Genomic DNA, 16,395 nt, shown 5'->3' with positions numbered 1-16,395 from the left:
AAAACTTAGGGGGTTGTGATCACTGTTTCCAAAATGCACTCTCACTGAAAGGTCAGTCATCTGGCCAGGCTCATTAGCCAGTACAAGGTCCAGTATGGCCCCTCCACTAGTTGGGCTATCCACATACTGTTTCAGGAAACCCTCTTTGATGCACTTAACAAATTCTGCCTCATTTAAGCCTCTTGCTCTAAGGGAGTCCTGGTCAATATTGGGGAAGTTAAAGTCACCCACTATGTCAACCCTGTTGTTTTTGCATCTTTCCATAATTTGCCTACATATTTGTTCCTCAATCTCTTGGTGGCTGTTGGGTGGCATATAGTATAATCCCATCAGACTGATTGCACCTTTCTTAGTTTTGAGCTCTTTCCATATTTCCTCAATGGAGGAACCCTCCAGTATGTCCTTTCTGAGTGCAGCTGTGACATTCTCCCTGATTAGTAATGCAACTCCTCTACCTCTTTTATCACCCTCTCTATCTCATCTAAAACAACAAAACCCTGGAATGCTGAGCAGCCAGTCCTGTCCTTCTCTCAACCAAGCCTCTGGCATGGCCACAACATAGTGATCCAGGCTCTAAAGCTCATCTTCCTTCCCCATAATACTCCTTGCTTTGAAATAAACACACTTCAGCTCATCAACCCTATCAGGTTCATGTTCTCATGTACTCATTGGAAATTAGAAAGACGAGAGGTGATCTTTTTGAAACTAGAAGAGTCTTAAGGGACTTGATAGGGTAGATATGGAAAGGTTGTTTCTTCTTGTGAGAGTCTGAGACCATACGGCACAAGATCAGAATGAGGCATTGTACATTGAAGACAGTGATGAGGTGCAATTTCTTTGCTCAGAAGATTGTGAATCTGTGGAATTCTTCACCCCAGAAGACAATTGAGACTAGTGTGTTCAAGGCTGAGATGGACAGATTTTAAACTGTAGGGGACTCCAGGCTTAGAGAAAAGGCAGGAAAGTGAATTTAAGGATTATCAGAACAGCCTTCAAATGGAAGGGCAGACTAGATGGGCTGAATGACTTACTTAGCTTGTCAAAGGGTTAAGCTAAGGGTTATACGCCAGGTTTAAGCTAATTGGAATAGCCTGGAGGGAGCTTGATATGGTTTCTATGCCATACCTGTAGTTAGAGTTCTTGATGGGGCATTTAATTTTAGTTTACAGGGGTGTGGCATCTCATTTCTGTTGGGTCAAAGTGTTCCTATCTGAAGCTTAACAACCACCGTCTGGAGGCAGTTACTATGAAGGTAACCAATCAGGATGAAGATATTCGCATCAATACGTTACGTAAACTGTGAGTAGAAACAAAGTCATTTTGAGAGTTATCTTTTTTCTTTAATTCACTTATTCCTCACCCAGTAAGAGTCATTGTTCAGACACTATGGGCAATTTAGCATGGCAATCCACCTAGCCTGCACATCTTTGGACTGTGTGAGGAAACTGGAGCACCCGGAGGGAACCCATGCCGTCACGGGGAGAATGTGCAAACTTCACACAGACAGTCACCTGTGGGTGGAATCAAACTCGGGTCCCTGGTGATTTGCCACCGTGCTGTCTCAAAAGGGAGGGAGAGTCACTCACTCACTCTGACCTCCCTCAGGGAGAGTTACTCACTCACTCTGACCTCCCTCAGAGAGAGTCACTCACTCACTCTGACCTCCCTCAGGGACAGTTACTCACTCACTCTGACCTCCCTCAGGGAGAGTCACTCACTCACTCTGACCTCACTCTTATCCAATTCCAGCTGCATTGTACCATGCACCATCCCTGAAACAACTCACTCCTAATCGAATATCTCCTGAGCAGCTTGCATCCCTGGCACCTACTCCAGCTTGAAGAGGCAGCTGTGTACCCAATGAGTGCTGGCATTCTGAGTCCACCCTGCTCAAACACCCAAGTCCTGCCAACTAGCCAAGAGTCTGAATGTGTTAAAGAATGGGAAGATGGTACTGTGATTCTCCAACGGTGACATGGAGAAGGTGGTCCAGAGGAGGGTCATCTTCTTCCCAAAGGACCATCAGAGGAGGCCATGACTCCAGACACTGGCAGCCTCATCCAAAACTGCCACCTGGATTGGTGCTTTCTCAATTGAGTAGAAAAGCCACCAGCAATGCCATAGAAGGTCAATATTCACCTCCACTGCAGCACTCCTCTCTCTACTACCTCACACTCACTCTGTCTCTGCTGCTGGGGGAACAGGTACCTGAATCACTTGCTGGAGAAGATTGGGAGTACTCCTGTGGGAATGTCGGGATATCTGTGTCCTTCCAACCAGACATGAGTAAGTACCACTCTTCATTCCACTGCAATTCTTATGCCACTGTCAGTCTCATTCATTGCAGACTATGTCTAACTATTGGCCACATTGCCTCCTCTGTCTCTTGTGTCTTGCAGGTATAGTGGAATGTCCATGACCCATGGGGAGAAAAGGGCTAGGCTGCCAGAAAGTGACCCTCTGAGGAAAAGAGATGTGAGGCTTCGGTGGGAACTTCGGATGTAGAATGTTTAGGACCACAATCTGGCGAGCGCCTCACTGTGACAGCTCCGCAACTGGCTGAGGAAGAAATGACCCAGGCCTTTGGCACTCAGAGGGGCTACTGGAGGGCAGGCATGTGTTCAGCCTGAGGCAGGAGAGGGCCCTGGGGTGCCAGCAATCATGGACTTCATCAGAATGCCTGGGGAGAAACAGAAACAGCAGGCAGTACCTGGGTGGCAAGTTGCAGGAATACAGCTCCACTATGAGGCCCGAGCTGCCCCAAACATGCAACTGTCTGCCTGCCTCTTGGTAGCTGCCATGGAGAGTCAGGTCCAGCACCCTCTGAGTCTGCTGCACACCATCATCCAGCCCTCAGTCCTCAGGACCGAAGGCATGAGTGACAGGGAGACGGGAAAATCTGGTGTTCGCCCCAGGTGCCTAACACAGACACATGGCAGTGCCAGGAGACATATAAGGAGGACCAACTGTACAGAGACTCTTAAGACATTCCCTTTCAGGACAGTGTGGGGTGGTGGGTCCTCCACCTTCACCTTGCCTACCACATCGCCCCCCAACCCTTGGAAGCTGAAGCCAAAGACGATTCCCTTGCCTTTGTCAAGCAAACCTCTGCATGTCTGGGCCATTCTGCACACATAAACCCTTGGGGTCACCTGACCAAACCTCCAGGGGCAATGGGGCTCCACTGCTGTGTGGGCTCCCTGCACTCCAGCTCCAGAAACTGAGACTGTGCTGAGGCCTAGTGGAGAAAGAGAAAAGAAGTAAACCTTATGAGGGCACATTGATGGCATGAGTGACACTATTTTGCATTTTGATGCTCACAATTCCATAAATGCAAATGGTTTTGCACGACATCTGTTTCCTTGAGACTATGACTAGCCCTGAATGTAACAAATGCTAACATCATATCCAGACATTTCCTACTATCCATGTACCTTCTGTGTTGGGAGCTTGCTGCAATCTGAAAACAAGGGGGAACAAGGCACATACAGAGCAATGAGTTCTGCGGGCACCATTGCCTGTGTTGGTGTCTTTGTTCAAATTGTGGGTATGAATGAAGTGGTCAGCGGGGAGGTAACAGCGCACAGAGAGTTAATACATTACGGCCACGAGAGATTTGACTTTCACAGGTCTGTGTGCTGTACAGTGCATGGGTCTGTGTACAATGTTGCCCTTTGAAGGGCCTCACTCAGTGTGTTCCCTCACACAAGTGTGTTGAGTCACTTATCCTGCCCACTCTGGGTGTGGTCATAGCCTTTTACTCTCCCATCACATGGATTTGATTTCCTGCACATGGAAGGTGACATTAAGCATTCTTTGGAAAATGATTCCCAGGCTCCAATTCCATATGTCAATGAGGTCCCAGGCATCCAGACCCCTTTCTGGTAGCCCTTCCTGTGAAACATCATAGGCTTTGCCCCTCCTCAAGTCTCTAACCAACTAGTCTACACTTTCCCACTACAGGCCAGTTAGCTTAATGTCTATAACAGGAGAAATGTTAAAAGATTCATGAAACAAGTTATAGCAGTTTCCTTGAATAAGTTTAAGATAATTAGACACAGTAAACATAGTTTGGTAAAATGGAAATTATGTCTGACCAATCTATTGGAGGTCTTTGAGAAGGTTGTGCATGCTGTGGATAAAGGGGAACCAATGGATGTACTGTACTTAGATTTGATAAGATGCCACATCTTATTGTAGAAAATTAAATCTCATGGTGTGGGGGTTACTGGTAACATATCGAAATGGTAAAAGATAGCTTTAATAACAGGAAGCAGAAAGTAGGTATAAATGGGTCTTTTTCAAGTTGGCAAGATGTAAGAGTGGTGTGTCAGAGGGATTAGTGCTGGCACCTTGTCTGTTTACAACTTATATTAATGACTCAATTGAAGGGACAGAAGGTATGATTGCCAAATTTGATGATGACACAAAAGTAGAAAAGACAGTTGTGAGGAGGACATAAGGATCTGACAAAAAGATATAGATAGCAGATGTGGCAAATGGAGAATGTGTCCATGTTGGCAGGAAGAATATAAAGCAAGCTTATAGTCTAAATTGTAAGAGATTGCATAGCTCTAAGATGCCAAGAGATCTGAGTGTTCTAGTGTACGAATCAAAAAAGGTTCCGATGCAGGTACAGGAAGTAATTAGGAAAGCTAAGAGGATGTTATTATTTATTTTAAAGGTTTCAGTTATACGGGACATTAATGAGATTACATCTGAAGAAGTGTGTACAGTGTTGGTCATAGATAGTAAGAACTGCAGATGCTGGAGTCAGAAATAACACAGTGTGGAGTTTTTCTTGTTGTTCCTGGACCAAGGGAGAGAAACCAGAGTCAAGGTAAGCAGAGATATTTCTGAAGAAGGGTCCTGACCCGAAACGTCAACTTTCTTGCTCCTCTGATGTTGCCTGACCTGCTGTGTGCCTCCAGCTCCACACTGTGTTATCACAGTATTGGTCACATTATTTAACAAAGGATATAAATATATTGGAAACAGTTCAGAGATAAATGCCAGACTAAGGTTGGACAGGTTAGGCTGTATCTTCTGTAGTTTGGAAGAGTAAGAGGGACTTGTTTGAAATGTAAAAGATCCCAAGGGGTTTCAACATATTAGATGTGGAGAGGATGTTTCCTCTCCTGGGAGAATCTAGAACTAGGACTCTTTGTTTAAATATCAGGTGTTTTCTCGCAGAAGACTGAGCATCTTTGGAAACCACTTCCTAAAAAGGAAACTGAGTGGTGGGTAGATTCTTCTGAAGAAAGGGAAGGGTGAAAGGCTATAATGAATTGACTGGAATGTGGATTTTAGGTTGCAATCAGGTCAACCATGATTGAATGGCAGAGCAGGCTTGAAGGGCTGAATGGCCAACTCTTGCTCCTAGTTCATATGTTAGTATGTATGTTTGCATATAATCTGTGAGTGAACCAAACACTTTGGAAGAGACTTTCCTCAGGGATCCTCCTGCTACGATGCTGTCAACTTGGCAGAATCCCCATTTCTACAAAGAATTGGTTGCTACCCCTGACCTTTTGACGAAGGAATAGTAATTTAAAGAATAATGCCAGTCAATTCACCATTACTTGTCTTTGTCTTATATAAGATCCTAAAGCCTTTTGTAGGATCAATGTCTGAAAGTCCCCCGCCTCCATGTAAACACTACCAGTTTCTGCAGCTTCTCATAACTCAGGGGTCTAATTCAAACTCTCTGTTCATTGTCCTAAGCTGAAACTTACTGCAATGCCCACGTGTTGTTCTCGTTATTCCCAGTCCAAGAATTTAGACTCCATTTCTGAGGTTGAATGGATCAGGAATGGATACAAACTCGATCCTTTGTTGAGATCTGGGCTGTATCCTAATGCCTTAGGTCTTATTAGCTCTCTTTACTGCCAGCACCCTCTGTGCTAATGTCTGCAGTCTCTCTAAGCCCCAGTCCCATGTTGTATCCTGTCAGTTTATGTTGGATCACATATGCTACTGTCTTTTCCAAATCTTAAGACAATAAATAACATCAGGAGCACTCTGTTTACTGACTCATCATTTAGACAAAGAAATTTTTCCCAACCTATCCAATCAACTCCCCATAATATTGAACAACTCAATTCTGCCCTCTTACACTTAATAAAAGAAACTTCTAGGCCCAAAACGTCAGCCTTTCTGCTCCTATGATGCTGCTTGGCCTACTGTGTTCATTCAGCTCTGCACCTTGTTCTCTCTCTTCACTTTTTCCGGTCCTAGAATCTTTATGATCTTTTCTGTTGTCACTCCACATCATTGCACTTCTCCAGGGCAATTAGAAATGGGCGATAAATATTAGGCTAGCCAGTGATGCCCACATCCTGTGAATGAATTTTTTTAAAAAATCATCAGGCCTGAAGTAAGGTCACCAGAAACAGAAACAGAAACTGCTGGAAAAATATACTTGGGAACTATAGACCAGTGAGCCTAATGGACGTGGGTGGGTAAGTTGTTAGCTGGATTTCTGAGAGATAGGATCTATAGACACTGGGACTCATTTGGGATAGTCAGAATGGCGTTGTGCACAGGAAATTGTTTTTCACAAATTTGATTGACTTTTTTGAAGGGGTGACAAAGAAAGTAGTTGAGGGCAGAGTGGTAGATTTTGTCTACATGGACTTTAACAAGGTACCCCATGGTAGGTTATTGAGTAAGGTTAAATCTCATGGGATCCAGGGAGAGCTAGCCAATGGATACAAAATTGGGTTGACGATAGAAGACAGAGGGTCGTTGTAGAGGGTTGGTTTTCAGCCTGGCGGCCTGTGACCGGCAGTGTACCACAGGGATCAGTGCTGGGTCCACTTTTATTCATCATTTATTTAAATGATTTGGATGAGAATTTAGGAGGTATGGTGAGAAAGTTTGATGGTAAAGTGGACAGTGAGGAAGGTTATCTGGGAATGCAGCAAGATCTTGATCAAGTGAGCCAGTGGGCTGAGGAATGGCAGATGGAGTTTAATTTAGGCAAATGCAGGGTGCTGCATTTTGGTGGGTCAAACCAGGGCAGGACTTACACAATCAATGGTAGAGCCCTAGGGAGTGGTATAGAGCAAAGAGGTGTAGGGGTACAGGTTCATAGCTCCTTGAAAGTGGAGTTACAGGTAGAGAGGGTGGTGAAAAAGGCTTTCAGCTGCTTGCTTTCATTGATCAGAACACTGAGCATAGGAGTTGGAACATCTTGTTGCAGCTGTGCAGGACATTGGTGAGACCACATTTGGAGTAATGTGTGAAGCTCTGGTCGCCCTACTATAGAAAGGATATTATTAAACTAGAAAGAGTGCAGAAAAGATTTACAAGGATACTACCTGGACTGCAAGATTTGAGTTATAAGGAGAGGTTGGATAGGCTGAGACTTTTTTTTCCCTGGAGTGTAGGAGACTGAAGGGGTGACCTTGTAGAATTCTATAAAATCGTGAGAGGCATAGATAAAGTAGACAGCCGACAGCTTTCCCCCATGGTAGGGGAGTCTAAAACTAGAAGGCATAGATTTAAGATGAGAGGGGAGAGATACAAAGGGTCCAGAGGGAAAATTCTTTCACACAGAGGGTGGTGAGTGTTTGGAATGGGCTGCTCTAGGTAGTGGATGGAAGCGAGTATAATTTCATCACTTAAGAAACATTTAGACAGATATATGGACAGGATAGAAATGGAGAGATGTGGACCAAATGCAGGCAAACGTTTAATTGTGGAAACTGGGCAGCATGGGCAAGTTGGGCCAAAAGGCCTGCTTCCATGCTATAGAGTTCTGGGATTCCTTAATTCAGCAGGTCTGGCAGCATCTGTGGAGAGAAAGCAAAGTTAACATTTTGGGTCCAGTGACCCTTCTTAAGAACTCCACAGATCCACTTCTTCTTTCCACAGATGCTGCCAGGCCTGCTGAGTTTTTCCAGCAATTTCTGTATTTGTTTCTGATTTCCAGCATCCACAGTCCTTTCGTGTAATGTCTCCAGACCTGGCTGCGACACTGTTTGCAGTGATCACCACTTACCTTGCCAGGTTTAGCATGCGTTCCATGTTGTATGGTGGGAAGTGAGGAACACCAGCCCTTGAGGGAGTGAGCTTTCTGATCAGCTCCCAGCATGTTGCTAACTGAAAGCAACATTCTCCCTTTTGATTCTCTTTTCTCTCTTCCAGGGATGGACTGTGCTGGGACATTAAACAAGACTATAGGAAGGGTGCAACTCCCGGGAGATTCTCCAGGACAAGTTTGTAAAATCCTTCTTCTACTGGTTCCAGCTTCCATTTCCCTTCCCTCCCCTAAAACAATTATTTCATATTACAGATCGAGGATTAAAGACATACATTGTCATTGCTGAAACGGATTACACCAACTATGCAATCCTTTTCCTTCAACAAAGGAGGAAAATCACTGTCAAACTCTATGGTGAGTAAAGCATGGTGCAGGCATGAGCCACTGGGTGACATTGTGTTTGTCAAGATCTGTGAATCCTTGGGCAAGTGATACACTAATTATTTATCTTTACCTTTCCAACTCAAGGCAATAATGACAATACTGTAAAGAAAATCACTATCCAATGACATCATCAGGGACAGCACAGGGTTAGATACAGAATAAAGCTTTGTCTATGCTGTCCCCCCATCAAACACTCTCAGCAGAGGGACAGCACAGGGTTAGCTACAGAGTAAAAGTTCTGCACACTGCGCCCCCCCCCATCAAACACTCTCAGGACGGGGACAGCACAGGGTGAGGTGCAGAGCAAAATTTTCTCCACTGAATGCAAACTATTGAGGATGTGGGAAATCTGAAATAAAAGCAGAAAGTGCTGTAAAATCTCAGTAGGTCTGTCAGCATCTGCTGAGAGAGAAAGAGAGTTTATGTTTCGAGTCAGGTATGACTCTTCTTCAGAACTGAAGTAATACTCTCTCTACAAAAGAAAAACCAAAGAACTGCAGATGCTGGAAATCAGAAATGAAGACAGAAATTGCTGAAAAAACTCTAGCAGCATCTATGAAGAGAAAGAAGAGCTAGCATTTTGAAACATTAACTCAGCTTTCTTTCCACAAATGCTGGCAAACCTGCTGAGTTTTCCACGAATTTTTGGTTTTGTTAAAGCCTCCTCAACACAGTCTAATTATCTTGTCACCAGCGATTGCATTATTTTTCACATCAACCATCTTGTGGCCTTGCTATGGTTAATTGCCACTTTATTGCAAGTTGATGTTAAAAGAGACGCAATTTTTTTGTGCCATAGGATTATGAACTAGTTTAAGATTGTCCAAATGCCTCACAGCAGGCAGAAATGAAAAGCCTGATTTATTGCGCTATTTAAACTGTTCTTCAATGCATTGTATTCTGTTGACTGATGTTTATCCAAGAGTGATCCATTCAGCACTTTGGAAGCAGGATGTGGTGCCAAATGTTGTGATGGAATGGATTGAGAAATCTCCCGGACAGACCAGTCCATGTTAATGTTTTATTTCCCTATTTTCAGGGAGAGGCATCGAAGTTAGCGAACCTGTGCAGTCGAAGTTCCGTCAATTTGTCATCGACAACAACATTCCGGAAATTTTCATTTACGCCTTCCCTCGATATGGTCAGAATCATCCCAATAGCTAAAGTGGCCTTTAAGTATCGTGTTCACAGTTTGCTCACTCTCAGAACCAAGGATAGATGCAAGACTCAGATAAAAACACTCCTCCAATCTGTTTGAAGCTTCACTTTGCAATGGTTCATTGCTGCCCTCAGCTTGTTCTAACTGTATCAGACTGCAGATTGCTCTAAAACGAGCTTTGATTGGTCCATGGGAAATTTGAGACCTTTTGAAGAAGCCGATTAGGCTGCCTGATGTTTGAGAAGTTTGGGGATAATGGGGAATGCAAGGTGACACAGTGTGAGTGCAGGGATAGCCTGGAGGTTGGGCAGTTCTCCAATTCCCTGACTATGGTGAGACTCTGGGATGTAGTGCTTGTTGTTGTGATGAATGTTGACTCCATCTAATCCTTCTTGGGGGAGCTGGCTGACTCTTTGACTGGGTCTGAGATCAAAGCATTCAGAAAGGTTCAGTGTTAACATATGGAGTCTGTGGGATCTCCTGTCTAGTTTCAATTGCCTGAGGAGAAGGAGGAGAGAGTTTTCCAGAGTTCTGCTCATACTTTACCTTTTCTGTGCTGTTGCCTGTCCCAGAAACTGCTTGATCGGTAATAATCCAAACAAACGAGAATGTGTGACTGAGTCCATGGTCGTATTGTTCTGTTCCTGTCCATTTCTCCATAGGACACATTTCGAAGCATCATTTGCACAACACACACAGCATTCATGAGCGACTGGTCAAGTATAGGAAGAGCTGGGGGAGAGAGAGAGGGAGGGAGAGTGGGAAGAAAGACGGGGGAGATGGGATAGAGAAGGGGCAGTTTGGAGAGCGGTGGGGAGCTGGTATAGAGAGGTAACTGGGAGAGACAGGGGGAGCTAGGATAGAGCGAGGGAGCTGGGAGAGAGAGTGGGGACCTGGGCGTTGGGGGGATAGCTGGGAGAGAGAAGTGGGGGAAAGCTGGGAGAGACGGAGCTGATGGAAAGGGGCAGCAGACGGAGAGGGGGAGCTTGTAGAGGCAGAGCTGATAGAGACAGTCCTGATGGAAAGGGGCAGCAGATGGATTGAGTGGAACTGGGAGAGAGAGGGAGCTGATAGAAATGGAGGTGGTGGAGAGGGGGAGCTGGGAGACGGGGCAATGGTGAAGAGGGGAGAGCAGGAGCTGAAACTGGGGGTGAAATCAACAAAGTGATGATTGAGTGAGTGATTAAGAGACAAACTGATGATGTTCAGGATTCAGTAGTGATATGAAATGCTGAAACATTTTTTTTATCTAAATGGGGTTGAAATTCAAAGTGAAAGTAGTAATGTTGTAACTGGATAGTGAACACTTCCCTTATCCTTGTTTCGTGGATTCTGATAAGCAATTTGAGAATATTAATTACATCATTGTAACGCTGATCATCCTGTTCTCTCTCCCAGGACACTGCAATGTTGCTGATGAGTTTCATCAGCTTGGTAAGTTACTCCGTGTTTTCTTCACTTGATAGTAACACGCCTGATGAATGAAAGAAATCCCTCACATCACTACCAAACTCCAGCTGCTTCCTCTCTTACAGTTTTAAGTTTTTTTATTGTTGTGATTCCCAACCATTGGTGCATAGCTCTAGGAGCTCTATGCTGTCCAGTCCTGACACCTAGCTGTCTTTACTTGGGATAGTAAGAACTGCCGATGCTGGAGTCAGAGGTAACACAGTGTAGATCTGGAGGAACACAGCAGGCCAGGCAGCATCAGAGGAGCAGGAAAATTGACGTTTCGGGTCGGGACCCTTCGAGTCTTTCCTGCTTTCCTGGGAGAAGAATATTAAACACTTGCACGTATACAGAACGCCTTCAATGCTTCACAGCTAATAAATTCCTTTGCAGTAATTGGTGTCAAGCGGCAGCCCAGATATACACAGCAAGATCCTGCAAAGATCTTATCACACCCCCCCAGTCATTAGTTTTTAATTGCGCAGGTTACTGATCCCTTTTGGCTGGGTCCATCCATGATGATTGGCTTCTGCTTCCAGCAGTCATCGCTGCACACAGACCTTGGAGGTTTGAGGGAATGTAGGTGCTGACTGACAGAATATTGTTACCCCTGAAACAATTCCATCTTTTCCCTTGTCACTCCCTCAAATCCATCTGCTCCACTCTCAACCCAAATTCAAAATCCCAAAGTACTCCTGCTGTCCCTCTGTCTCTCCCTGTATCAATCCTCAATTTAATCCCACTTTCCTGTTCTTTCTCCATCGTACCATATCAATCCTCAGACTGATCCCATGACTTCACTGTCTTTGTACAAATAATCTCACTGGTATCTCGCAAGCACGGGCAATGGGAGGGAGCCACTTACCTGAATCTGCTGGTCAAATGAGAAATACTAGTGGTGGCTGGGAGAACCTATCTCATTGCTGCCACGAGATAAATGTGTGTTTTTAAAAAGGAACAGCCAGAACCACTAATAAATCCCAGTATAGCTGGTTGCAAAAGCTGATTCTGTCTTGGTCGATAAGGTCAGTCTTGAACTAGCTTTAATAAATCCATTATTCCCTTCCAATAGCTGATAGCAGCAAAGTATCCAGTTATTCGGATCCCAAGCATCTGGAATTCCTCTTTTGAATCTTGGATGCCAGTTGCATGAGAATTCCAGATGTTTGGGATGAACAGGGATTTTGCTGCATGACGTTCCATCAGTCCCAAACTATTGCCATGGACACACTCCTTTCTTGTAGCCCTGTTACAATTTCAAATGAAGCGCTCCACTCCATTCTCTACCTAAACTGCCTTTTGATTCCCAAACTATTGTCACTGGCCCTACTGTCTCTGCTATTGAATAGGTAGCAAGCTTAATAAATGACTAAGACCCCTAATAAATGAACAAGACTCTTAATGACCTTTGATAAACTATCCCTCTTTCTCCTTGACCTGACTTCTGCTTTAATATAGTGACCACATTGTTCTCTTCCAATACCTCTTCACTCTTGTCCAGTGGGACTGCACTCACCTGGTTCCATTCTTATTTAGTCATAGCCAGACAATTGCTCCTTCACCATAACTCTGGTGTCTTCCAAGCATCTATTCATTGCTCCTCACATTTCTCATCTAGGTGCTGCCCCTCAACAGCAATAGGTAAAAACACAGCATCAGTGTTTGCCAATGAGAACCACCTGTACCCCTTGACATTTGTGTTGTCCTTTAATTATCAAACTCCTTGTCCGACTTCATTCCTGACGAGTGTAAATGCCCTCCAATTAAATATGGGAAGATGGAAGCTACTGTCTTATATTCCCAATACAAACTCTCCTCTCTAGCTGCTGACTCAATTCCTCTCCCTGACCATTGTCTGAGACAGAGCGAGACTCTTCACAACTTTAGTGTCTGATTTGATGCCCGGATGAACATCTAATTACTCCGTGTATGTGATAGCAGCCAACTTAGTCTCAGAGCTTTTCCACTCCTGAAACCCTCAGCCATGCCTCTGATTGATGCCTCTGATTCTTGACTAATGGCTAACCCCTATTGTTTACTGCATTATGGGATGTGGGTATAACTGGCTAGGCTGGTATTTGTTGCCCTGGAGAAGGGAACCTGATGTGCTTGTCCAAACCTGACTGTCCAAATCAAAGTCTCACTCACTCGTTCCTGTGCCCCCTGACTGACACTGGTTCCTGGTGAGCAGCACCTAGATTTTAATATTCTCACCCTTGTTTTCTAATTTTTAATAGTGTCCACCAGGCCTCCCTGTCTCTGTACACTTTTCTGACCCCACAATTCCTCAGAGATATTGGCACCCTAACTCCGGCCTTGTAAGAATCTGATTTTAATTGCTTCATCAATGGTGATCATGCCTCTCAAGGCCCTAAACTCTGGAATTCCCTTCTTAAATCACTCCATTTCCCCCTCGTTACAGCTGAGGCTGGAGGAATACACTGTCATTCTAGTTCTATTACTCTGCAGATCATAACTACAATAAAAGTATTCTCCCAGCTTCCCAGATTACCAATTAAATGTTGTATTTTTATCAGTTTAAAAGAAAATCTATCCACCAGCTTTTTTTAATGAGTGCAAAATTATGGGTTTATTATAAAATCATAGAACCCCTACAGTGTAGAAGCAGGCTATTTGTCCCATCCAGTCCACACCAACCCTACAAAGGGCATCCCACCAAGACCCAGACCCCACCCTATCCCCATAACCCTGCATTTCCCACGGCTAATCCACCTAATCTACACATCCCTGAATACTGTGGGCAATTTAGCATGGCCAATCCACCTAACCTGCACACCTTTGGTCTGTTGTGGGGAGCTGGAGCACTTGGAGGAAACCCATGCAGACACGGGCAGAACACGCAAACTCCACACAGACAGTCACCCAAGGGTGTGATTGAATCTGGGTCCCTTGGGCAGCAGTGCTAACCACTGTGCCACCATGTCACCCTTATTGAATGAAGATGTAAATTGGGCAACATGCACAGTCTGAAATATGGAAGCATAAATGACAATCCTTCTAAATAATCCCAAAACACACATGCTCACATGCACCAAGTCGAGAATCAAAACCGACTTCTCTTGAAAACACAATTTGGCCAATGTTCTTTACACCTCGGAAGGAGATAAAGGACCATATGTGGAATGTTCATGTTATCCCCCAGTCCAGCAGTCTGGCACTTGGAGACAGGTCACGGAACACATGCACTTGTCTCTGAAGTCTTGGCAGACACAGCATGCTCAGGAAATGCAATATTGAGAAGTTCCTTCATTCCGTCTTCAAGGAGAACAAATAGTTTTCACCTGTTGTTACAGCAAGGCTTTTTCAGACACAGAAGAGATCAGGTAGATAATACCTTCCTTACAGGCCTTTTCCCCCAAGTGAAGATCACTATAAACTCCAAGCCCATGTTCAAACATATCCAACAGGTGCTTTCCAGCCAAACAAGAAGGTCTCACAAGTCGAGTGATTTCTAGGTAAAGCTGATTTATAAGAAAGCTACAATGTCTACAATGAACTTCTAATGCCCTCTTTAAAATAATCCACTCCAGGTATCTCCACAAACCTTCAAAATTTAAGACTTAAAATTAAAAAAATTCAAATTTGGAGTATTATCGTAGCGGACTTTAAAACATTCCTTAAAACCTATTTCTTTGACCAAGTATTCGGTCCTTCTGTCTTCTATGTGACTTGGTGTCAAATGTTATTTGATACTTGCTGCCCTGAAGGACCTTGGGGTGTTTTATTATTTTAAAGTTGCTACGTTAATATAAGTTGTTGTTATAGTAAATAACTATCTGGTATGCCTAGTAAAGGAGTGCCACTACTATCATGTAGGTACAGCCCTATGTAAACAGGCAAGACCTCTAATAAATTATAGCAGTTCAAGTAAGTGAGTAATATTCCTGATAACAACACTTGTGTCATCACTAATTCTATGCCATCACATTTTTATAGTTTTTGAGTTTTAATTTTGTTTTGCAATAGATGACGATTTTGGAAAGTCTTGAAACAAGAAGCCATGAGCCTCATTAAGTAGGCCCAGAAATGAAGGCAAATTTCGTTGTGTTTCTGCTATTGCATCTAAGCAACATCAGTTTTTCTGCCCTGTCAGTTTATCAAATAAAGTTGTGTTTCAAAAAATCCCACTTGTCTTGTGTTCCCTGTGCTCCTAAAACTGCCCTACTTTTTAAAGGCTTACAGTGCTAGGTGAGAAAATCTTATTACAAGAAAACAAAATATGGAGTTTTGAAAAAGATGGTGACAGATTTGGGAGGTGACAACACATTCAAGGATTTGGACTAGTAAAGGTTGGCAGTGATAGGCTAAGGGTTTTCATGGTGAAGGGGTTATAATGGTTTGGCTAAGGCAGGGCCTCTGCTTATTTCTCCTCTTGTGTTGCTCGTAGGAGTCTTTCATTTTCCATTTTCAGTCATCATCATTCTTCTCCCTCTTGATCTATATTCCCCTAATCATCCTTCAATCACTTCCTTCTCATGCCAATCCAACAATGCTGTCTTTTCTTGAAGATTTTCACAAGCAATCTTTCCTCCTGCACCGTCGTGATCAGGTCTACTTGTGACTCCTAACCCACAGTAATATGGATGACTCAGACTGCCCTCTGAACTGGCCCAACAAGCCACTCAGTTTGAGGGTAGTTAGGGATGGACAACAAATACCAACTTTGTAAATGATGCGCACATCCCATGCAATAATTAAAAAAAGTCCTGAGGGTCTCTTCATTGTTCTTGTGTTCTCCTCAGCTGAGCCATTCTGTCCATCTTCAGAACCACATTTCATAACCTCCTTGTCTTTGGATCTTCAGTTTTCTCGATGTTCACTTTCTAGTCCTGTACCACAAGGCACATTGAATTATAGTCTTGAGAATTCTTCTCTTGAGACCTAATACTCATTCCTACACTTAGAATTCTTTTTTTTTGAGAATGCATTCTTTGCTATTTGTGGCTGTGATGTTCTTATTGCAGTGACCATCCTTTAACGAGATGCCTCCCAGGTACTTCCAAAGTGATCAAGTAAGAGCAGAGTCCCTTGCTGACTTTCACCTGAAGGTTAGCTCACTGTTCCTATTTTCCTCAACAAAACATTGATAGGGAGGTACAGATATATCACTGACATCAGTGCAAAGGTGACTTGTGACCTTTCCTTCTGTTTCCATATGCTAGGAATTTGGAAAGCTACTTAAGTGCTGCTAATTGCAGGTAAATGAGATCTCATCCTACACTGTTTATGGTGGAAAATTCACTTTTAAAGGGAGCCTAATTTTCCAACATATCGGACATGAAACATGAACTCTGTTTCTCTCTCCACAGACCCTGTCAGACCTGCTGAGTCTCTC

General features: G+C 43.9%; 1 protein-coding gene across 1 annotated transcript in view; it reads left to right on the top strand.

Moving 5' to 3' along the window:
- Positions 1-15,181, top strand: part of c8g (complement component 8, gamma polypeptide) — a 30,630-nt gene extending 15,449 nt beyond the window's left edge. The window contains exons 2-7 of the mRNA XM_020522667.2: positions 1,163-1,299; positions 8,152-8,222; positions 8,300-8,401; positions 9,471-9,572; positions 10,989-11,024; positions 15,027-15,181. Coding sequence (XP_020378256.1) covers positions 1,163-1,299; positions 8,152-8,222; positions 8,300-8,401; positions 9,471-9,572; positions 10,989-11,024; positions 15,027-15,049 — 471 coding nt within the window. The 3' untranslated portion in view covers positions 15,050-15,181. The remainder of the gene's footprint in view (positions 1-1,162; positions 1,300-8,151; positions 8,223-8,299; positions 8,402-9,470; positions 9,573-10,988; positions 11,025-15,026) is intronic.
- The last annotated feature ends 1,214 nt before the right edge of the window (positions 15,182-16,395 follow it).

This window comes from Rhincodon typus, chromosome 28, assembly GCF_021869965.1.
Source record: "Rhincodon typus isolate 14 chromosome 28, sRhiTyp1.1, whole genome shotgun sequence".
NCBI lineage: Eukaryota > Metazoa > Chordata > Chondrichthyes > Orectolobiformes > Rhincodontidae > Rhincodon > Rhincodon typus.
The sequence above is the reverse complement of the archived record's forward strand: the minus strand, read 5'-3'. Positions and strand labels throughout refer to the sequence as shown.